Genomic DNA, 23,843 nt, shown 5'->3' with positions numbered 1-23,843 from the left:
TGTAGCGTTACTAATCGCAACGTTCTTTGCTGTGAAAAATAGCAATCCCGATCGCGTCCTGAAAATGAAACATTGCCATTTAAATTTAGAATAAACGGACTAAATAAATATCGCACCTTTCCCTCAGGACGTAGGCAGCCTCTTGATAAATGTGCTATTTTAATATGCATATTTGGAAAATAAAGGGTAATGCAATCAATTTGGCCTGCCCCCTTTGCTTTGCGCTGCGGTGCGGTGACTGATAAGGGGAGCGTATGTAAATTCTCCTAACAGATTGATGTCTCTCAGGTTGAGAAGTCGGGGAATTTTTGAAAGCGTTCTCCCGTTATTTACACCCAAGCTTCCTGTTTTCGTTAGACTTTTTTTCATAGCACTGGCGTTGACCAGTATTCTCCAGCAGGGGGAGACAATTGTTACATGAAACCACCTTCGGATTAACCTAGACAGCTTCTCCGTGCCTAGAATTGCTACACAAATTATAACCGGCGCTACTCAACTCCAGGTCCTGCGGACCGCAGTGTCTGCAGGCATTTGCTTCAATCGCGCGCTACACCATCTGATTTTTAGCTAATTATCTGAACCAAGTACGCAAAATAATTAGTGGAATCAGGTGGTGTAGTGCACTGTCGGAGAAAATACCTGCAGACACTGCGGCCTGCAGGACGTGGAGTTGAGTAGCGCTGCTGTAAACCAATGGTAGATTGTTGATAAAAATGATGTGTTGTTGTAATGATGAATTACTGTACACATTCTCAATGACGGCACCCATGCAGGTCTAGGAGGTGGTGGGGGGGGGAGACTGGAGGGTAATGGGGGTGGCTTAGTTTGGGTTTAAAAATCTGAGTAGAGGAAAAGCAACTTACGTGACTGCGATTGCCAGGCATGGGTGTTAGTGGAAGCTGAGACAGAATACATAAGCGAGAGAAAAGACACAGCGTGAAACGGACAGAGGGGCGGAGAGAGAGATAGAGGGAGGGGCGGAGAGAGAGATAGAGGGAGGGGCGGAGAGAGGGAGATGGGAGGAGCGGAGAGAGAGATAGAGGGAGGGGCGGAGAGAGGGAGAGGGGAGGGGCGGAGAAAGAGATAGAGGGAGGGGTGGAGAGAGGGAGGGGCTGAGAGAGGGAGGTGGGAGGGGCGGAGAGAGGGAGGAGGGAGATGGGAGGGGCGGAGAGAGGGAGGAGGGAGATGGGAGGGGCGGAGAGAGGGAGAGAGGGAGGGGCGGAGAGAGGGCGATGGGAGGGGTGGAGAGAGGGAGATGGGAGGGCAGCGTGTCGTCATGTGGGGACAGGAAGCGGTGAGAAGGGGGTGGTGGAAACTGGCTGTGCGGAAAGGGGTCAATTTACAGTGCCCTAACACCACCCCTGACCCCGTCCCATACCCTTGACCTCGCTAAAATGCCACCTTCCCCTCCACTACATGGGAAGGGAAGTCCCCACAATGTCTGGTCATGGAGCTGGTCACACATTGCACTCTTATCGGTTCAGGGACCAATAATGGAATTTGTGGCAAATTCCTAGGCAAACACACACTGGCATTCAAGCAATAACAAAAGTCAGAATTTAGTACCCCTGGGTTAATTTATCAGTTACTAAACTACCCTGACTAAACTACACAGAAGGTAGTATTCATTGTGTCACATACAGACACTTTAAAAGTGGGTGTAATAGCCGGTGTGCATATATGTGGGTGTTTATATGTCACGTTTTTTTACCCAGTGCGTGCATGTTTGTATGTGCGTACTCGAAAGCAAACGCGCGCGTGTGTGTGTACTTTGTTGTACGTCGCTCTGGATAAGAACGTCTGCTAAATGACTGTAATGTAATGTGTCTGCGTGTGCATGTCTAGGTGAGTGTTCCAGAGAGATAGTGTTTCTGCTGCAGAGGCTGTTGTGATGCAGACAGTCACAGAGGTAATGAGCCACTCGATGCACTGCATTTCCAGTGTGTGGAAAGTGCTGCTGCAAGCACGCCTGTCTTAGCAGCTGGTAATAAAACAATCCGGCAATGCGTGGTTCAGTTTCCGCAGCGCTATTGTAATAAGCCTGGGCTAAACACGCTCTCACCCAGGTGGAACAGCGATGGATATACCCTGCTAACTGTTGGTAACCGTGTAATGATACAAGGGAGTGTCCCATTCTGTCACACATGTTATGTAACCATTCAAAACACACACCCACCCACCCATGCACACACACACAGTGAGACACAGATACACACACAGAGAGACACACACACAGACACACACACACCTGCCCACACTACCACAGCCAGTCAGGACACGACAGGCGATGAATGCGTTTCATTTTACAGTAAGTTGTTGGATGAGAATCAGAAACCTGCAGCAGTCTAGAAACCGCCACGCACCAAACGCCTCCAAACAGTTGATAATGACCCATCATCTCACAATGATTTTAACACTGTAAGGCTGCATGCTGATTTCACACACCAGGCTCTGAATAATTCCAGTCTCCATTTCCTCAGGTAAAGCCTGACTAACAGTAACCAAAGCAGGTAAGCATCTTGCAGTTTCCGCACAAGACCCGGGTCAAATACGTCTTTGTTTTGGATTAAAATACTTTTCTAAGTTTATTGAACTTGTCTGGTGTATTGGAACCGATGACATACTCTGAAAAAGTACAAACGCCGCCTTCAAGTCATCTTGTTTGGCTCAACTGCCCCAGGCAAGATCAATTGAGAAAAGAAAAGTATTTGGATACCTTATAAACAAATATTTGCCACCTGCTGGTGGCTGTGCAAAAACAAAACTGTAAACCACTATGGATTATGGGTAATCTTGCTGCAAATGACTGCTTTGTCTCTTGGCTGCCCCCTGCTGTCAGAACGTCGCAAGTATTATGTCCCGGCCGGTGGCATTCTTGCCGAGAGGCAAAACGTCAAATGAAACAGGAACCACTGTACATCGAAGGAACTGGCTCAAACTCCTATACTGGAGCCAACCACACTGGTGCTAGTGAGCTAGAGCTAACTTATCTCAATAAGACCAGCAAGTAAGCCACAGCTCAGTACACAGGTGATGCCGTGACCTTTAAAAATAACTGCTAGCATGTCAGGGTTGTGTTTTTGGCATCTGGAGAGCACTGGTGGGAAGATGCAGGACTCTCCCTGCCTGCTAAGCTAAGCTAGCATGTGGGCCACCCAGAGACTGCCATCACAGTGCATGTTTGTGCATACTTCTGTGCGTAAATGTGTGTACGCACAGAATCTGTCTGCATCTGTGCATCTGTCTGTTTGTGCGTGAGTCTCTGTGTACATCTGCTGCACTCCAATTGGCTGCACAATTAGCGAGAGTGAAGTGACAGAGTGGCTGGGGCAAAACTGCTTTAATGTACAATATGCACTCTCTCTCACACACACACACACACACACACACACACACACACACACACACACACACACACACGCGCGCACACACACACACACACACGCGCACACACACACACGCGCACACACACACACGCACACACGCACACACACGCACACACACACGCACACACACTCTCACACACACTCTCACACACATACACACACACACACACACACACTCTCACACACACACATACACTCTCTCACACACACATACACACACACACACGCGCACACACGCACACACTCTCAGGTTCCTCACGCCGGTTCCTCACCTCTCAGGTCCTGCCCGGCTCGGGCTGCCCCCGCGCTCTGCCGGGGCATGCGCAGGGAGGTGCGCAGCGGGGCGTGCCTCTGCTCATCCAGGTAGGCCAGGTCCTCCAGGTGAGCCGAGCTGGTAGCTGCAGGAGAGAGAAAGAGAGGAGGATGAAGAGGAGAGCGAACCACCACAACCAGGATTTGTGCAGGCTTAAGTGACCCTGGCCCTGCAGTACCATGGAAAGGTGGTGGGGGGTGTAAGACTGACCTTCCCCTGCACATCCTCTCTCTGCACTGAAAACATTTACCCCCCCCCCCACCCAGGGGCATTCCCACCATCTCTCCTGCCCTCTCAGGGCTGTAAGAGTGAGTCCAAGGGCTTCCCTTTTGTCCAAATCGGCAGACTTACGGAGAGGCAGGGGCCGAGGTGCTTTTTGCCGGCGTCGAGGTCAGTCAGCTCCAGAGACTAATCCGTTCGCCGTGTGCTCAGAGCTCCATGTAACACGGTTAGCCCAGCTCAGTGTAACGCGTGGCTTTCCGGGGCGTTCGGCTCGCACGAGATTACAGCCGGGATGCAGCGGCAGAGCGGAAGCGGCCATTTTGGACGGACAAAAATAATTTCACTAACAAAACCCAACTCATTGGTCCCTTGATTCACTTTGTACCACTGTGACAAGAAACAGGCTCAAAAAGGTATATGATATAAGACGGTTACTGGCAGGGAAGAAACAGAGGCAGAGAGTGGTACCCTCCTGCTGGACAGAGGACGCACTGACCTTGCCCAGGGAGAGAAGACGCACTGACCTTGCCCGGGGAGAGAGGACGCACTGACCTTGCCCGGGGAGAGAGGACGCACTGACCTTGCCCGGGGAGTGAGGACGCACTGACCTTGCCCGGGGAGTGAGGACGCTTCTGGTACTGTGGTAATGCTGCACAGTGAGCTGGCGGTAAGCTTCCCATCTCGGTGTCAATAGGAAACATCTCCATTTCCTCGTCCCATTGCAGAATGTTCTAGAACTGTAGCCCAGGCTCCTGATGTTACGGTCCATTAAAAGGTATAATTCTCTGAGTATTTCCACGATTAGAAGGCTGGAAACTGACCACGTTTTCCAGACGACAGCTGAAAGTGAACGGCTGACCGTGGGCAAAAGGCCACCGGCGCACCGTTTAGAAACACCATAAGGCGCTTCTGTGAGGAAGAGAGGAGCGCCATGCAACAAGCGCATGAGTGTCCTTTCCGCCTCTGTGGGGAAGCGTAGAGCATGACAAATTCCACAATATGAAAGTGGTCTGAAGATGCCCTGCTCCCTCTGCGAGTTCTGACTGGAAGAGGTGCCCCCCCCTCCCCCCCCGGGTCTTCTCCTCGCCGGTGGGTTTGCGAGATTCCGAGGGTCCCGGGTGTCCTTGCGGCCGTCCTGGAAAAGTGCCGCAGCTGCTTTTGGGGTGGGGGGCGGTCTGCAGACACAGTGCAGGAGGGAACCGCGGACATAAACACTCCCCCTGCTGCTTCCTCTACTTCCTCTCCCCTTCCTCCCCCCCTCCCCCCCTCCTCGAGCGCTGGTACAGGTCCTGCCTCCAGGGGACTGCCGCAGAGGTCAGAGAATGGAGAGAGAGCAGCTGGGTGGGAATGTGGTTGGGCCTGGATAGGGGGTGTGGTGGCTGGAATACCCTCTCAGCATGAGGGGACACTCGGAGGGGGGACCGTGCCGGAGCGATGAAGGAAATCCCGAAATCTCAATACGCACAAATCCTCATACGAAGGCCGTGGCGGCAACCAGAGAGACCTCCTGAAACCTCCTCAAACCCTACAGAGCCCAGCTGGAGAGGTTAAACCTGGGGTGCACAGCAAGGGCCGATCCGCTTCAGGATTTTGTGCCAACTTCTGCTCTTAATTATTTAATGAGCTAAATAATGTCTTGATCAGACATTTGTATATGCACCAGCTACAGCTGCATCCTAAAGATTGCATTGTGCTCAAGAACAGGAGTTAACCAACATAATTTCAAGAGCTGTCAGAAAAATAAATTAAGGTAGCTCTCCAGGCCCGGAGTTGTGCACCCCTGTGTTAAACGGAACATTCCGGTCTCTCTCATCCCGCCATCTTATCCTCAGAACACATCGCTTTCAGACTCTGCCTGCAGTGCGGCACGGTAACCTGCCATTCGCTGTCTCTTTCTAACATTATTAAAATATGTCCTCTCTACCTCTTTGACCACAAGAGAGCACAGAGCTGGATAATCTACCCAATGAAACCGGTTAAATACACAACATAGTCCCCAAGACATAATGCACCACCGATGGAAGCAGATATAACTCTGGCTCTCAGATTTTTTTTCACCAAAGCCAGGTGCATGGGGAAGAATATCATGCAGATGTGCCTAATCTTTCATGCGTGTCGATGTTTTGACTATGGTTCCCAACTCTCGGGGATGGACTCACACGATGCATCTCAAACTGGGTTTTCAACGGTTTGTCCAAAAAGCTGAGACGGCAAAAGTTAAAAGGACTGGGAGTGTTTACAGGTCACAGAAAAGCAGCATCCTTCCTAATGAACAAATACAGTAAATTTGTCTTTGTTTCTTTCGTAATTGCATAACTAGGGAATAAAGCATTGTTTGTCGGAAAGAGCACTAAGAGTCAAATATAGGCAGAGGTACGAATGTAAATCGAGGCCTTATGAAATCCTTATGCGTTTGTGAATTCCCTCATTTTTCTCTCCCCCCCCCCCCCCCCCCCCCCCCCCCTTCACCATGCATCTCTCATTAGGCAGGTTAAAGCAGCCCCCCTATCTCCTCTTCCTACACAATCTCTCTCATTGGCCCCCCACCCCCATCTCCATCCCTCCTTCCCCTCTCTCCCCCACGCTTGCTCTTTCTCTCTTTCTCGCTCTCTCTTCTGAACCCACCTCCCCGCCTCAGCCGGCTTTACCCCCTGCACTTCAAAGCCGGCTCGCTGTCACTCGGGCGGATTGGAACAGTTAAAGCCTGGAGCTTTGATGTTCTCTGCTGCAGGGTAGGGGGCCCCAGCCAATCCACACCCTGCTCTCCCTCTCCCTTCCCCCCCGTTCTTTCTTTGCAAAGCCAGAAGTCTTAGGGTTTCTTCCCTCTCCTACTCAGCCCACCTACCACATCCAGGGCTTTCAGGGGTTGTCCTAGCCCTCAGGAACATCTTACCACTACTTCCCCCTCCCAAAATCTTCATTGTCTCGCTCTCTCTCGCTTACTCGAGTCACTGCTCGAGTAGTTTTAATGGCTGGTTGCTGGCCCTTTAGAGGATCCTGTTAGTATGAGTGGAAAATGTACAGATGTTCTCGAAGTACCTACCACCTCGAGCTCTTTCAGGATTGTCCTAGCCCACAGTAACATCTCTCCATTACTTTCCTCTGCCCAAATCGTCACTCTTTCTCTCGAGCAGTTTTCACGACATTTGTTGGCCCTTTAGAGAAGCTTGTTAGTACAGGAGGGAAATGTACAGATGTTCAAGCAGCAGAGAGCAGATTTCACGAGTCTGTCCGAGAGCAACTGTAAAAGGGGCCGAAACCTGTAAAATATTCTCTGAAGAAAGAAAAAGGGTTTCTATTATCAATTTATGAGTCATGGCTATGGTATTCCCTTGCCTCCACTTGGATTGGAAACACATGCCCGAGTGCACTCCAGGGCACCGGAGGACCGACTTCATTCCCAGAGAATTGTTCTTCATCTTCATCTCTGCTGTTTGCATGCGTTAAATCAGCTCCAAACTGAATTCTTGCAAATTCAGTTGATCATAAAAGCTAAAGCATGTGCAACTGTAATGATGTTTTACAGTGTGTAACAGAAGACACTCTCGTTCTATATTAGATACAGCTGGTCTTTCATAGGCTCATGTGATTGAAGGGGCGGCGGCCTGGGTGAGATGAGAGCTAGTATTTCATTGGCTCATTTTGGTGAAGGGGCGGAGGCCTGGGTGAGATGAGAGCTGATGTTTCATTGGCTCACTTGAGTGAAGGGGCGGAGGCCTGGGTGAGATGAGAGCTGATGTTTCATTGGCTCACGTGAGCGATGGGGCGGAGGTCTCGGTTTGTGGAGAGGTTGTAGGCACCATGGCGTCTTTCATTCATCTACTAACTTCTGGCAGAGGGCCTGAGAGCTCTGACTGAGACATGCCTGTTGGATGGCGGCCATGTTGTTTGCGTCTACCTGGTTTGAAATTTCCCGCAGGCTGCATGGCATTGCATTCAGACCGGAGGCTTGAGGAGGAGGATCCAGCAAGTTTTTATGCTCTACACCAAGGCTCGCCTCGTTTCTTTTTATTATATTTTTATACATGAAAGGCAGGTGGTATATTGATTAACTCAATATATTAACGTTTTTCTGCCTCCTCTGTGAAATGATTGAGCATGAGACATGTTACAGTAGTATCTGAAGCTCGTCCTGGTCACATATTTTAATTAATCCAGATGATGAAAGCAGAGAGGCAGAGAGGCTGGTAAGGGTATAGTGCCATGGCACTGCAAAACCTCATGCGTGGGTTTCATTGCGCCTTGCCTCACCTGTCATTCTGGCCGAGGCTCTGAACATCAGAACAATGGCCCAATCAGCAGTGCAGTGCCTGGCGTTATGTAACAGACGCTCATTAGCACATCTATGGATGCCATCAGGCGTGGAAGTGAGGTGGCAGTTCAACAGATGTTGTTGTTTACCGCCATTTCCTATACATCAACGAGAGAAGAAATACTGCAGTACACGTCGTCATGAAATATTAATTTATTAGACCATCGACATCTGCAAATAGGATAATATTTTACAAGGTGGAACTGGTCGAAATTTCAGATTTTAAAGCAGGTGCATTGCTTTGGAGAGGCAATTTAATTTCGTATTTAAGCTGGGCTGAACTTGCACTGAACGGTCTTTTAAGCGCAAGTCCTTAATGGGGATAATTGTTCTGCTGAGCGTTAAGAGTGGCAGATATTGCTATCTGACGTGGGGGAAGCTGTTGAAGCTGCTGGCGAGGAGAAGGCTTGTTGAAATGAAACACTGCAGTGGTCGGGATGACGTGCGGACAAAAGCGGTTTCTAGAGCGAGGACTTGCAACAATGGCAGGAAGTCCCTACCTCGGTCACCAGTGCCAACACGCGCGGCTCCGAAACTCTTTGCGACGGACAGCTATTTTCAGATGAACGGGTCAGATTTGAAAAGCACGTGCCCGCTTGCGAAGCTTGTGTTCCGTGCCAACTTCCTCTTTCCTGCAAACTACCTCCAGTTTCAGTGGAAATGCTTGCTGGATACATAACCCATTATGGTCTAAGGCGCCCTATAGACAACCCATAGAAAGGCCTAGGAATCACAATGCATTTCAACGGTCGTGTGTCTTGAAAAACTATCATATGATCAAATACAACGCTGGTGTCACATCCGTCTGTTATGGGAGATGCGATGTGCAGACCACAAGGTCCCTTAGGAAGGAACAACATGTACACTGAAGAGTAAGAAACATAGGTTTGGAGCTTTGTAGGCAAAACAGCTTACTTGCCTACCATTGCTTATGTAAATTGAGTACACTGGATGAGAAAGTAGGTTAAACGTTTCTGTAAATGTAGTGTTGATGATGTACACTTTTCCAGGGTTTTGCTGGCTGTTAATACGTATTTTAAAGGTCACTACATTGAGAGAAAATTTTGTCCTCATGACTTTCTCAGCCAGTGTACAAACGGTCTGAATTTGGGTTCATGATACAAGTAGGCAGTATTTTAGTAAACCGTACATATTTTCAGACCACAGTGGTCGCATCCAGTTTCGGACACGGCCATTACATTATATTATTTAGTTGACTCACAGATGTTTAGACTAAGCAGGGGACAATCCACCCTGGAGCAATACAGGGGTTAGGGCCCAACAGCGGTGCTGATCTTATAGTGGCTACACCGGAGCTTGACCCACCAACCATCTGGGTCCCAGTCATGTACCTTAGCCACTAGGCTACAGGCTGCCATAAACCTGAGAATGACACAGGATGTAGAAGGAGGCCTTGGGGCAGACACCATTTCCTGTATAGTTGGGACGGGGCATGAGGGGCGGCCTGGGAGTGATAAGGAGAGGGTTTGGAGAAAGGACTCACCTGCCACAGAGTTGGGCCGGGGCATGAGGTACAGCGGGATGGACTGGACGGAGTGTGAGGAGATGGACTCCAGGTTGCCCTCGGGGATCTTGTTGAGGCTGTAGGTGGAGGCGGTCATGTTCTCGTCCACGCGGTAGAGGCAGGAGTCCATGCCGGACTTTTGGGACTGCCAGAGCTTCAGGCTTCCCCGCGATCCCTCGCCGTGTTTACCCCCCCTCTCCGCGTTCTCAGAGTAGCTTGTGAGAGTGGCTGCAGAACAGGGACGGGGAGACGGTTTGCCTCTCTGCGGTGAATTTGAACAGCTTTGCCCGCATCATGACAGGCCACGGCTAACCACCAAACAAAACAAGTTCAATGTGAACATACTGCGAGGCTGAGAAGTGCTCAAAGTGTTACACTTACAAAAGCAAGATGTGGTAGAGCAAAGATTAATTCCATTTGTCTCTTTTACTACTTGCTGAAAAAGTATTCTAAGATTCTTCCAAAGGGGTCCATATTAATCTATCAAGTGCTGTGTAAAAACAAAAGCCAGCACACCCTGCAGCTCTCCAAGACCAGGAGTGAGGACCACTGCCTTAAGGTATAAGATCACAAATATGCTCTTAGAATGTTCTTAACTGAACATTTCAATACTGATGCAACAATCACTAGTGGCAACTAAAAGTAATGGAGCTCTAGAAGACTTAATACGTTCCAAAAAAACCAAATGGTTAGTAACCTCCATCCATTGTACTCAACCTAAGATAATAAAAATATCTGCTTTGTGGCTCGGTTATTCCAGGTGGCTGGTGAGTCCTCTCTGCCGGGGCTCACCTATGATGCCGCTGTCCCTGCTCTCCAGCGTGGAGGTGGGGCTGGTGACAGAGCCGTAGGCGCAGTCCTTGTTCCCAGAGTTCCCCGGGGCGGCCGGGGGCAGGGTGGAGCAGGGGCTGCCGGCGGGTGGGGAGGCGGTGCTACTGGTCAGGGTGGAGCAGGGGCTGATGCGTTGCGTCATCGCCAGGCCCTGAAACCAGAGCGGGGAGTTAAAGTATAATAGCAAGAGTTCGGCCACAACATCATTCAGGAGTGATGACAGCAGCGCAGCAGTAACCAGTAACTAGAAAATAAGCCATAAGTATTTATGCTTTAGACTTAAAATCGTATTCCCATTACTTTTTTCCAAATATGACAATAATGGCAATGAGGTGAGACGGTTTGATTAATTTACCAAAGGGGTAAGAAATTTCACTTGTCAAACAAACAGTCACATAAATCAAGATTTTCTCCTTGAGATAATGTTTTTTAAGCTTTGTTACAAGAATAAACACTTGTAAACATCAGCTGTGTGTGTTGGTGTGCATGCATATTTAGTGGGTGTTGCTGTGCCTGCATGTGTGTGTGCATGTCGGTGTGTGCTTGGGTGCGTACGAGTGCGTGCTGAGTGGCAGGGCGAACGCAGTGGAAGGCGATGGTAAACGTTCTGGCACTCCGCTGGGCAGACAAGGGCATATATGGAAAGCACACTAACTCAGGAGTAACTCAAAGCTGCAGTAGTGACGTTGAGGGAGAATGGCTTTGAAGTTGCCCTTTCATCTGTGTAGGACGGGCGGCCCTCACATCTGCCGTAGCAAGCGGGAGCATTGCCGTGGCACCCTGCTGCAGCCTCCAGGCAGTTCCCTTCAGGGAGAGTGGGCCATGCCAATCTTCCACTCCCACCACCCCACCGCTTCTCGAAACTTCTTCACCTTTCACTTAATTTATATGTTTAGTTCTCAGCATGGGAAACTGCACTGCATTATTGCTGTTTCTTAGTGGTGAGAGCACTGTTGTCTACACTGGGGGGTTCGTGATAAGAATAGCCAGAGAATGGTGTGGAATTCTGGCCAAAACCAACCCTTTACCTCAGTCGGTCCAGAAATAAAAACAAAAAAACGGTTGTATTGTAATTTACCGTACTTGCGTGTAATTGTTTACTGCATTCGTATAAGCATTCTTGGGAGCACATGGACCGCTGACTACATTTAGACTAGAATATCGTGCACAAAATCTTATGGGTTGAGGAGCTCTATTTTAGCCACGCTCTAACCGGTCATCTGTAATCATGACTGTGGTGCCCGGACCACAACTGAAGCTTCAGTGAGAGCAGGAGACAGAAAAAGGCAGTTTTTAGGGGCTGAACAGCATATTCCCACCGCACGCTCTATATAGATCAGTCCTGGAGACGAGCAGGCTGAGGTTTCTTTTTCTCCTCAGTCTCTCAATCCAGACCTGGTAGTCCCGTTTTGGGGCCGCCGGCCATATTCGTGAGGTGCTCCTCCTGGCTACACTCTGCGCGTGGGTCACAGAGGCTAGGAAAGCAAAGGCCTCAGCAGATCAGCTTCTGCTACAGTGGGTAAGCGATGGGCTTCATGACGGCAGAACCATCAATGTTACTGAGGGCCAAGTCCAACTTCCGCCAGCATCCAAATGAAGAAAAGATTCATTTCCGAGGAGAAGAGGAACGCTTCCGGTGAGGAAGGCAGCACCATCTGCAGTGAGTTCCTCTCCCCTTTTGGGGTGTGTTTAAAAAAAAACAACAACAACAAATTGAACCTTTGGCCCTTGAAGCAGCTGAGCTTATTTTTGCTCCCGCTGACACTTTCATGTGAACAAATGGTGTGCCCATAAAAGCCACAGGACCAGTGTGCCACAGCGTACTACAGCTCTACTCCGATCAAGCTCGGACAAAACATTCCAGTATGCCGAGAATGCGTCAGACAAGTATTAAGAGCATCAGAGAGCATGCAGAACGCACTAAAAAAATGGGAGCAGTTGAGGAAATGTTTCGACAAATTAATGTACACACAAGCACACAAACACACCCATGTATGCACACATACACAGAAAAATGGTCAGTCGTAAGCTGAGATGGCCAATTTCACATGAATTGATGTTAATGCTTATTTTCATTTTTGGCAGTGTTAGGCTTCCGTCGTCATTTTGTAGAACAATATCTTGGCTTTCATAATCTGCATGTCTTAATGCCAAATTCAGCTGTGTTCGTGGTCAAATGTTAATGTATTTGCTTTCATGGTCTGTATGTCTTAATGTTAAGAGTAAAGATTCAGAGTGAAAATAAGATAGCCCCAGAGTTTCCTTAGCTCAGTGTCAGTAGACTCCCAGCCTCGCGTAACTCTTGTGATTTAACCCATTTTTCCCCAAAAACATTTGTCATTTAAAAAGCAGACACAGAATAAATACATTTAAGCATTTCCATATTTATAGTTGTCAAAGTTTAAAATATCAAACTACAGTGATATTTCAGCATGATGACCAGTAGTCTGCACTAAAGCAAATGAAGTCTGATTCTGCAATGCAACTGAGTCAGTTTCCCCTGGAAACTGGATCACCTGTAACATTTCCACCAGAAACTGGGTCAATGCTTCAAACAAACTATTCAATCTCAGCAAAACCGGTGTACTAAGAACTGCCATATACGGATAGCATAGGAATAAATATTTAAATGTGGTGCGTGGATATGCAGTAGAGGCTCCCCGAGGTAGGCAAATGTGACACTGCCCCCTCAAAATAAACCACATCTAAAGACTCCTTATGTGAATTAAAGGTACAATAGGTAATTTCGGATTTCTAATGGTCAAGGGAGGAATTGCAGCAACAAACACCTTCAAACCACAACACTGTTTATCCTTCCCCCTTCTCTGTGAACGCACTGACATTGAAACCTCCCCTCCCATGCCATTGGCTGTGGCAATTAGAACTAATTCTCAACCAATGAGCTTGAATTATTGTACAGCTATACAATGTTTTGGTACACAGTGTTGGTCCGTCAACTCCATATTTTGAAACCCGAATTTAAGTCAACATGTCAGTGAGCCATTTTCAATGGCACAAAAATCTTACCTATTGTACCTTTAAGTATAACTGTGGCAGAAAAACGAACCTCTAACAGAGGAAAAGGGAAATGGCGTAAGCTTGCTCCCCTGAGGACCTAATCGTCTGTTGTACGCAGGTATCAAAACCAGAGGCTGCAGTTTGTGAAAAGTCACATGATGGGAGACAGCTCTAACCCAACTTAAGTTTCCTAAAATAACAGGCATGCCATGACTTTCTTTGAATAACAGTACTGTCAATGAAATGAGCCAATCCTTGCTATTGAGAAATCAGTGAGTTTTGAATGCAACGAAGATGATTACTAAAGACCTGCTGTTAAAGACAAGCTGAAATCAAAATCACTTTATTCAATTTATGAAATTCTTCATAACCATACAAACACGTCTATATAAGTATATACTCCAAAAAATTTATCAAATTGTAATACTTGTGTATTTTCACACCAACCTTTTCATACTTTTTTTCTTTCATTACCAAGACAATATACAAACCTATACTATGCCAAACTTTTTTTTCCTCATGCCTCAGACAGATCAACACCAAAATCATTAAAAAATAAAAAATTCATCGGAAGATAGAGGGTCAAGTTTTTATTTTAGGTATATGCTAAAAAGAAGTGGGTTACCGGTTCAGTCAAACTAGAGAAGCTGTTTTTCTGGCCTTGGAAGTAATGGGGATGAGTCACAATACAGATTTTTTCACCGGCTCACTGGAGCCAAATGTAGTGCATTTCAGCAGATTTACACCATGACAGTGGAAAATGCAGGCCTGGTGGGTAACATGCTGTGTCAGATTTACCTTTAGAGAGGCAGCAGGAGCCGGGCACAGTGAAGAGGTCTCACGCAGTGACTTTAGCAGTAGAATCAGCGCACTCTTAACCCTCAAGCCACCAACTGGGGTCCTATCTGACCCCGGACATATACTTTTATTGATATCTTAATGGTAATATATTAGATCTTGATTTTGTCAAGCAACATGTCGTAAATAAATACATACCAATTCTGGGCTCTAGAATGAAGTAGGGGACGTCTGTGGCTCAGTGGCTTTTTGAATATTTTAGCAGCAGCAAATACAGAGCTTGTGAATAGTAGCACTGACTCCCCTGAATGAGTTCACAAATAAATATCAGAGAACAGTGTCACAGTCAAAACAAGGATAAATGCAATTTGTCACTATTTTACCTCAATAACATTATATATTGACCTCAAACAGGTCACGTGTTATGGCTTACTATTCCCTCTATTCTCCTAAATAAAGCCAACGTGGGTGACATTAATGATTACTAAATGTGCTGTAATTGTAATAATATTGGTATATACTCTTGCTTTTTTATTGAAATTAAATGTCTTTTACATGTTTAATGTCATTTTAATAAAAAACTTTTTTTTAATTGATTGGGGCTTGTTTTTCATTAGTTTGAAATTGGGGTCATATCTGTTGTGTGTGCGAAACACGTTGGTCGCCTGAGGGTTAAATTGCATTGTGTGTGGCAACTCCGGCTTGTGAAAATTTCCTACAAAATCTAATCTGTTGCACTGTATGTAATCGGTTCCATTTGCAACATTATAATCTTCCTTTGGCTTTTCGCTCTGCATTCTACTGGTGGCAATTCATAATTCTGGGGTGCTGTTTCAGTAATGCACGCTTCGCAGTCTGCCGTGACAGCTCCTTTGTTGACATCGCTGTTATAATTCATCTGGCGACGTTTGGTTTGGACCTCATTACAAGCGCCAATATCATTCTCCACAAATCTACGTTAAAAGAATCGGAGGTCTTTTGGCTTTTACGGCTCTGTGGCCCACAAGCCCAGCAAAACCCCGCTCATATTTACAGTGCGTATCAGAACGAAGCCTCACTCCGGGAATTTCAACAGTGACCGAGACCATTTCATCCTCACAGCTTTTCAACTTTCAGCGCTTCGCGGTGAAAAATATGACTCGTTCCCATAACACACGTCCTTAATCAGCAATGTGAGGAACAGTAGTGAAAACCACTACAGTCAGCTCCCCCTTCATTTTGGACACCATTTGGCTCGAGCCGAAGGCAGCTAAGGCACCTTTGCCGGTTCTTCAGAAGCTGCTAAATGCAGAGCGGACATCTTGATTGGGTTAAGTCTAGATTCTTCTCCTTGGTTTTTTTCCCTAAATCTGAAATCATAGACTCATAGTCTCTGTTGATGATGCTCCCAAGAATGGATAGAAGGAAAAAAATAGAATTGTCATATGTGAGGCTGCCTGGAGTGCAAACAAAACATATGCGTGGTTACGGAGAGGGGTGGGGGGGGGGACTTCACCCACTCTCCGCACCAGTGGACTGTGGAATCGGGCGATTTTCCAGGTGTTGGCCGGGGCAACGCGCCGTCTCTCACCTTTGACCCCTGGCTCTGTTTTAATGTGACAAACCCGGGGAGAGAATGCCTCCAGCCTTTCATCAGCAGCGCCCTCACAGCCCACGCTGACAGGTGGAATAATAAAGATAAGTGGAGGCCTTTCAAAGGCATGCGGGGAGGAGACAGAGGCAGAGAGCACAGCTGAACCAGGGTGGAGGCCTGGAGGAGCTCACTAGCTGCCGTCTCTGCTCAAAGCCCTCCTAATGGACACTACCAATGCATTAAGTACAGTATCAACGTGACAAAGAGAAGGTTTGGACTACCCTGTAAAAAATATAGACTGCTGGAAACACTAAGACTAGCAAAATATAGCAAATATTCAACTTGTGTGAATGGGAGTCCATACAGTATATAAGTGCTTTTGTAAACCCGATTAATGCATGCCCAGGATCAACCAATACAGATTAAAATATTACATTTCAGTTTACTGACAAAACTAATACTGTAGAATATTTAAATGTTTAGATAAAAATAAATAAATAAAATAAAATACATGACTGACCAGAAATTAACACAATTATATTTATTTATATTAAAAATAAATGCTGTTTTTTTGGTGGAAAATTAGAGAGGGGGGAAATGATTCCCCCGTAGATGTGCCAAATCTATGCAGCACTGAAAAAAGAGCATTCCACACATACAGCAGCCTAACCATCTAGAACTGATCATTATGTACCATTAGAAGAAGGTTTAATTCAAATGTATTTTACTAATGCTATTGAGAAAGACAGTTACAAGTTCATTAGACTGGGATTCCCAATGGCAATTTAGATAATATCTATGGCATGGCAAAGTGAAATCACAAAGTCTAGCCTCCACACGATGCAAAACTTAATTTTACGGTAGTGGACCGTGCCATCGATGAAAAGCGTCTACTTCAATAGCGGTCATTAGAACAAAACATTTAGGTTTTCTGCTAAAGAGGTCGCATTAACACAGGACCCTGGGGTTTTAATGCAGGAAAAACCTTAAACCATGTGACTATTGTCAGAGGCCTGAAGATAGCTCAATGACACGTCGTCCTAAGAAATCAAGACAGAAGAGTGCATTAACACCATATTTGAATCAATTTGGCTAAATTCTTTTAGAAAAGTGAAGCAGTCCCAGCCAATTTAGGTTGTCCTGATGAAGAGAACTTTTAGCAGACACGCGGGCACTTCTTCGAATTTAAGACGGCTAAAATTACATTTTTAGGGCTCTGCCGAAGTGTAGTGCCTGAGATTCACTAAACAATTTATTTGAAACGGTTAATTATTTTCAGTCAACCAAAAATGGAGTGGCATGTCACAATTAACAATGAAACTACCTGACAAAAAGCTAGCTCTGCCCAAAGACTCATGCATGCACAATCCTAAAAGACATAAAGGAAAGGCCTATTCAAAATTAAGACGAAGCATGTAAGAGTTGACTGAATATCAGCAAAGGAGACGAGAAGTTGTGAAGAAAGAAGTTATTATGGTATGATGAGTTTCTTTTAGAAGGATGAAACGCCTTGCCAAGGGGGAAAGAACTCCAGTGATGAATTCAATCACGAGCACAAAATTGCCACTTCACAAAGTTTGCACATGTTTTGTGGTTGCAACGCAACGTGCCTCTGAGCGTTTGCAATAAACTTGCAGCGAGAGGTGGAACTTGCTGCTTCTCTCCTAGGCTCATACTTAAGTTAACCAAAGAGGGTTTGATCTATTTTTCAACACAACTATTAAAAAGTATTTTTCTATGGTAATGATGTTACCCATTTCAAAGCAATGTATTCAGAGCAGCATAAATTAGGTATTTACGTATTGATCTATCTAAAGGATGTGCTTAGGCAGAATGTTGAATGCATACAATAGACAATACATATAGATTTTTATAATAATTTCTATAATAATACATATAGAATTGCAGAAGCAGCAATATGAATGTTTCCAATATGGAATATGAAGTGTCATAATTGCATACAGTATCTGACAATTAAACCAGCTTGATTTAAGTTCCCATTGAAGAGAAGTGCTTTAATTTGCTTTCATAGCAGTTCCTCAATTAATTCAGGACTGGCACAATTATAGCAATCGACAACAAAACGGAAATGCATTATATTGGCTCCTGATTAACTGAGTGCAGAAACTGGGCCAGGGCGGAATCCAAATTTGGAAGTAGTTCTTCTGCACGGCCTCCCTGTTTTGACAATTTATGGTATATTAGAATTCACAATCTTGCTCATTTGTGGCAATTTCCTGTCATGGGTAAGGAATATGTTTTATGTCTCACTGTCCTATTGCCAATACTGCATGATGAAATAAGTCCTTTGACCGTTAATAAGGTGATTATTGTATGCTTAAAGGGATACACCGGAATGTTTCAACTTTAAATCTGACATTTTCACAAACTTTGGAGATTGTGTTCAGGAAGGGTTAAGAATGTTTTATTAGTTACAATGTGTATACGCAACTTAATTGACTACAGTATGTACCTTTCTTTGAAGCAGGACCTAAGATTCTGAGCGGTTTCGTTGTCACGACTTTAGTTTTGTATAATTTCGGTTACAGTGAAACCCCCCCAAATTTCTCTGTTAATATTGCATCATTTCCGATTGTTGGGGAAATGGTAACTACCTAAATTAACTTAAGCTCCCAAAAAAAAAAAAATGCCAAAGTATTCCTTTAATTGATTTGGTATGTCATGAAATCCCATATTATCTGGCGTGATGTTGCCTCTTTCCCATTGGCCAATGACTTTGCCAGGCATATGCCTTTCAACTTCTTAGGGACTGCTTCTTTTTTTCAGGGCAGGGGATGTCAGAATATCCCAAGATAAGTTTGTAATAAAAATACATACCTGGTCTAAGCAAGACCTTTTAATTAGCTCCCTGTCAGTTTACTGCTCCAGAAGATATTTCCTTTCTTCACAAACACTCCTACCCTTTTCTGTTAGTGCCCAATATGTGTTTATGAATCACTATTCTTCACATACATAAGATGCCACCCTCTATTCAAATAGCATTTCAGGATGTGAAGTGACTGAATGTAAACTTAAATGAGCACCAGTATTAAAAGGCTACAAACACTGACAGCTCACTAGAAATCTGTGACTGTGGCAAAATATGACAATTCAGATTTGAATAGAGCATTTCTTATACAAGATTACATTGACAATAACCACAGTCATTGAAAATAATTTAAACAACACTGTCTAAAATTGAGATGAGGTACAGAAGGCAGATATCACGCAGCCAATAGAACCCTGCACTTCACGTCTCTGAGATTCTGAAAACCATTTCATTTCAGAAAACAATTTAAGGAGAAATTTCCTGAGGACACATGGACGGTCCCCAAGCTGGGTTCAATTTAGAATCTGATATTAAAATGTGTGAGGCGCATTACTCAGTGGATGCTGCTGGCTTGAAATGAGAAGTTAATATTACTCTCAATATAAAAAAATAAATAAAAAATGATATAACTTTTTAAAAACAAATTACCGCTGCGTCACCTGTACCCATGAAAGTTCTGCAGCTGAAGTGTGTGTGTACTGCAACTAAAGTGTGTGTGTGTGTGTGTGTGTGTGTGTGTACCGCACAGGTGTGTATACTGCAGCTAGTGTGTGTGTATACTGCAGCTAGTGTGTATGTATACTGCAGCTAGTGTGTGTGTATACTGCAGCTAGTGTGTGTGGATACTGCAGCTAGTGTGTGTGTGTATACTGCAGCTAGTGTGTGTGTGTGTACTGCAGCTAATGTGTGTGTATACTGCAGCTAGTGTGTGTGTATACTGCAGCTAGTGTGTGTGTATACTGCAGCTAGTGTGTGTGTATACTGCAGCTAGTGTGTGTGTATACTGCAGCTAGTGTGTGTGTGTGTACTGCAGCTAATGTGTGTGTATACTGCAGCTAGTGTGTGTGTATACTGCAGCTAGTGTGTATACTGCAGCTAATGTGTGTGTATACTGCAGCTAGTGTGTGTGTATACTGCAGCTAGTGTGTGTGTGTGTACTGCAGCTAATGTGTGTGTATACTGCAGCTAGTGTGTGTGTATACTGCAGCTAGTGTGTGTGCATACTGCAGCTAGTGTGTGTGCATACTGCAGCTAGTGTGTGTGTATACTGCAGCTAGTGTGTGTGTGTGTGTACTGCAGCTAATGTGTGTGTATACTGCAGCTAGTGTGTGTGTATACTGCAGCTAGTGTGTATACTGCAGCTAATGTGTGTGTATACTGCAGCTAGTGTGTGTGTATACTGCAGCTAGTGTGTACTGCAGCACATGGACGGGGTGTGATCTAACAGGCGTGTGCTGAGAGGGTGCACGGCCTAAATGCATATAGTTCATGAGGCCGTGGTCTCACACACGCGTGGTGAGTGGGGCGTTTGGTTACACAGCAGAATGCAGAGTGCAGTACCTGGGTGTCGTCCTGCTCCTCCATGCTGTAGGGCGCCCCGGCCGGCCCCTCGCTCACTTTCTCCCCCAGCAGGAAGCCCAGCCGCGTCATCAGGGTGTTGGCCGCCTCATCCACCGACGGAGGGGGGCCCAGCTCCTGGTTCGACTCCCCTAGAGGGCAGAGGGGAGCCGGGGTCAGTCATGGCCGAGAGACACGGAAACGGCTGGACACGCTCAGTCGAGCTGCGATTCCCGGTGCAAATAACGCAACTCTGTTCTTCGTTCAACTGCGTTGGGAATTATGTCAGTAGGGACACTGTGGAGATATACCAGTTACACATCCCTTTCATCACTCACACACAAACGCAAGCATGTACACACTAAGAAACAGAGGACAGAAAAACTGTCCTCATAAAGGTACAATAGGTAATGTACTTCTAATGGTCAAGAGAGGAATTGCAGCAATAAACATCCTCAAACCACAACACTGCTTATCCCACTCTCTTCTCTGTGAACTCAGTGATGTTGAAACGCCATTGGCTGTGGCAATCGGAGAGGATTTTCAACCAATGAGCTTGACTTATTGTACAGCTATACGATGTTTTGGTGCAATCCCTTGGTCCGTCGACTGTATATTTTGAAACCCGAATTTAAGGACTATAAACACAGGCAGAGGGTGAATCAACATGTCAGTGAGCCTTTTTCAATGATAGGAAGGGATTTACAATGGTCTTGTAACAATGTTTTAGCACAAAAATCGTAACTATTGTACCTTTAAAACAAAAGCACATTCATCACTAGTCACTGGCTTTCTGAAAGTGTGAAACATAATAAAGCCACAGCGGCAGTCTCAGTAACGATAAGCGGAGCAGAGGAAGAGTGTGAGGCTGCCGGCAGAAGCTGTCCTTTAGGCTCACGCCATGCTGAAGCTGTCCTTTAGGCTCATGCCACGCTGAAGCTGTCCTTTAGGCTCTCGCCACGCTGAAGCTGTCCTTTAGGCTCTCGCCACGCTGAAGCTGTCCTTTAGGCTCACGTCACGCTGAAGCTGTCCTTTAGGCTCACGCCATGCTGAAGCTGTCCTTTAGGCTCACGCCAGGCTGAAGCTGTCCTTTAGGCTCACGCCACGCTGAAGCTGTCCTTTAGGCTCACTCCACGCTGAAGCTGTCCTTTAGGCTCACGCCACGCTGAAGCTGTCCTTTAGGCTCACTCCACGCTGAAGCTGTCCTTTAGGCTCACGCCACGCTGAAGCTGTCCTTTAGGCTCTCGCCACGCTGAAGCTGTCCTTTAGGCTCACTCCACGCTGAAGCTGTCCTTTAGGCTCAGGCCACGCTGAAGCTGTTCTTTCGGCTCACGCCAGGCTGAAGCTGTCCTTTAGGCTCTCGCCACGCTGAAGCTGTCCTTTAGGCTCACGTCACGCTGAAGCTGTCCTTTAGGCTCACGCCATGCTGAAGCTGTCCTTTAGGCTCACGCCAGGCTGAAGCTGTCCTTTAGGCTCACGCGGCGCTCCAGCTCAGGGACACTTTGTGTTCAGTAAGCCGGCTGAAACGATCCGCCGAGCTCAGCAGCATTATGTGATGTGTGACTGCACGCTTTCAGCACCGCCCGTCCGTTAGAAAAGAGAATGAAGGCAGAGAGAAAGAGGAGAGACTACCCGAGTCCTCTGAGAGGAGATGGCACACCGAGAGGTCTGTGCAGAGACCGGATGTGTTGGCTCTATGGACTGGCCTTTAAAGCAGGCAATTCTTACCCTGGAGTACAGGGCAGCTCCCCCCGATTCTCTGCTTTACTTCCAGTTCACTGGAAATCGGCAATTTTCGCATCTGGTTCTTTTTTTTTTTTTTTAAGGGTACCATTTCCAATGTTCTAGGGAGACCTTTGCGTGTGATTTGAGAACTATTGATTGGTTCGTTGATTTTGTGTATTACCATATTTTTGTTTGACTTATGACTAGCAACTAGCCCCTTTTGATTTGTTTGTTGATTGGACTTTGACCATTGCTTCATCTTTTATGAAAAAAGACTAGCCAAGGTTTATTTTGATTTGTTTAGGCAGACAGGACTAGAGTTACTCATGGGCCCGCAGTGTACATTCCACTCCCCATATCTCCATATTCAATATCTGTGTATGTGCAACCTCTGTTTTGCGTCACACCCAGTCATTGAGAGGTGTAAGAATCCTCTTCTCCTGCCCTGCATGATGCAATAAGGGAAAAGCCAGAATGACTTCAGCTTCTCAGTTACACATTCATCATTTTGGCTGAATTAAAACACAGGAGTCCATCTTTCTGCGAATGACTACAGTCTGGAGAAAGAGACTACAGTACCCAACAGCACTGCATGAGTGTGCACACCCAAGTCCCAAAGTCAACAACTTCTAACAACAGAACCCTCAGTCAATTACATCTATTACAACGCACCAGAAACTGAATTGGTGATATCATAAATGTGCAGTAAAGCATGAAGAAATGTGCAGTTTGTAAGCACTATAAACCACAAAATGGAGGTATGTAAGGGAAGATATGATTTGTAAGGAGTGAATCCGGCTCCTAAAGCTATTCCCCCCGATTAGGTATTTGGCTCCAAGGGGTTAATTCCCCGTGGGGCTGAGCGCCTGTAAGGCACACATGACATCAGTCAGACGGATGACAGAAGCATCATTAAGACAGGATTCCACACACAGTTGCATTAACAGAGCCAACCTTGCACCATGCAGTTTCAGAAACCTGATGCGATTCATTTTCTCTCGGTGCTGTGAGCCTGCTGCTCTCAATCCGTCAGTCATGTTCACGTTCACTCTGAGACACGCAAGCATGCGCATGCGCGCACACACACACACACACAAATACACTCCCTGACTCTCGGCTGTCTCTTCGATGAACCCGTCCAAGGGAGACGCCTGTATTTTGGCTTTCCAGACATGCCTTGGAGGGGGCATTCTTGCTCGGGAGCTGAGGATTTAAACTGCCGATCTTTATAGGAGGATTACCGCACTGCTCCTGAACTGACAACAAATGTCTCAAATAGAGAACAGCTGCAGGAACACCGAGGAACACATGCATGTCTGTAGGCTGCATAGAGCCCCACCCTGTAACAGCACAGAGCCCCACCCTGTAACAACACAGAGCCCCACCCTGTAACAGCACAGAGCCCCACCCTGTAATATAGAGCCCAACCCAGTAACAACACAGAGCCCCACCCTGTAACAGCACAGAGCCTCACCCTGTAACAACACAGAGCCCAACCGTGTAACAACACAGAGCCCCACCCTGAAACAGCACAGAGCCCCACCCTGTAACAGCACAGAGCCCCACCCTGTAACAGCACAGAGCCCAACCCTGAAACAGCACAGAGTCCAACCCTGTAACAGCACAGAGCCCAACCCTGAAACAGCACAGAGTCCAACCCTGTAACAACACAGAGTCCAACCCTAAAACAGCACAGAGTCCAACCCTGTAACAGCACAGAGTCCAACCCTGAAACAGCACAGAGCCCAACCCT

The 23,843-nt window shown here is 46.4% G+C and overlaps 1 protein-coding gene across 2 annotated transcripts in view; it reads right to left on the bottom strand.

Annotated features, from left to right (window-relative positions):
* Positions 1-23,843, bottom strand: part of tanc2b (tetratricopeptide repeat, ankyrin repeat and coiled-coil containing 2b) — a 234,058-nt gene that overhangs the window by 31,256 nt on the left and 178,959 nt on the right. Inside the window, exons 9-13 of one of the 2 annotated variants that reach the window (XM_061226928.1) lie at positions 20,369-20,517; positions 10,551-10,740; positions 9,738-9,986; positions 3,659-3,784; positions 864-899 (exon numbers count right to left, since the gene is read on the bottom strand). In XM_061226928.1, coding sequence (XP_061082912.1) covers positions 864-899; positions 3,659-3,784; positions 9,738-9,986; positions 10,551-10,740; positions 20,369-20,517 — 750 coding nt within the window. The remainder of the gene's footprint in view (positions 1-863; positions 900-3,658; positions 3,785-9,737; positions 9,987-10,550; positions 10,741-20,368; positions 20,518-23,843) is intronic. The other variant, XM_061226935.1, reaches the window with a different exon arrangement.

Source organism: Conger conger, chromosome 2 (genome assembly GCF_963514075.1).
Source record: "Conger conger chromosome 2, fConCon1.1, whole genome shotgun sequence".
NCBI lineage: Eukaryota > Metazoa > Chordata > Actinopteri > Anguilliformes > Congridae > Conger > Conger conger.
This window is presented reverse-complemented; position numbering and strand designations above follow the sequence as displayed.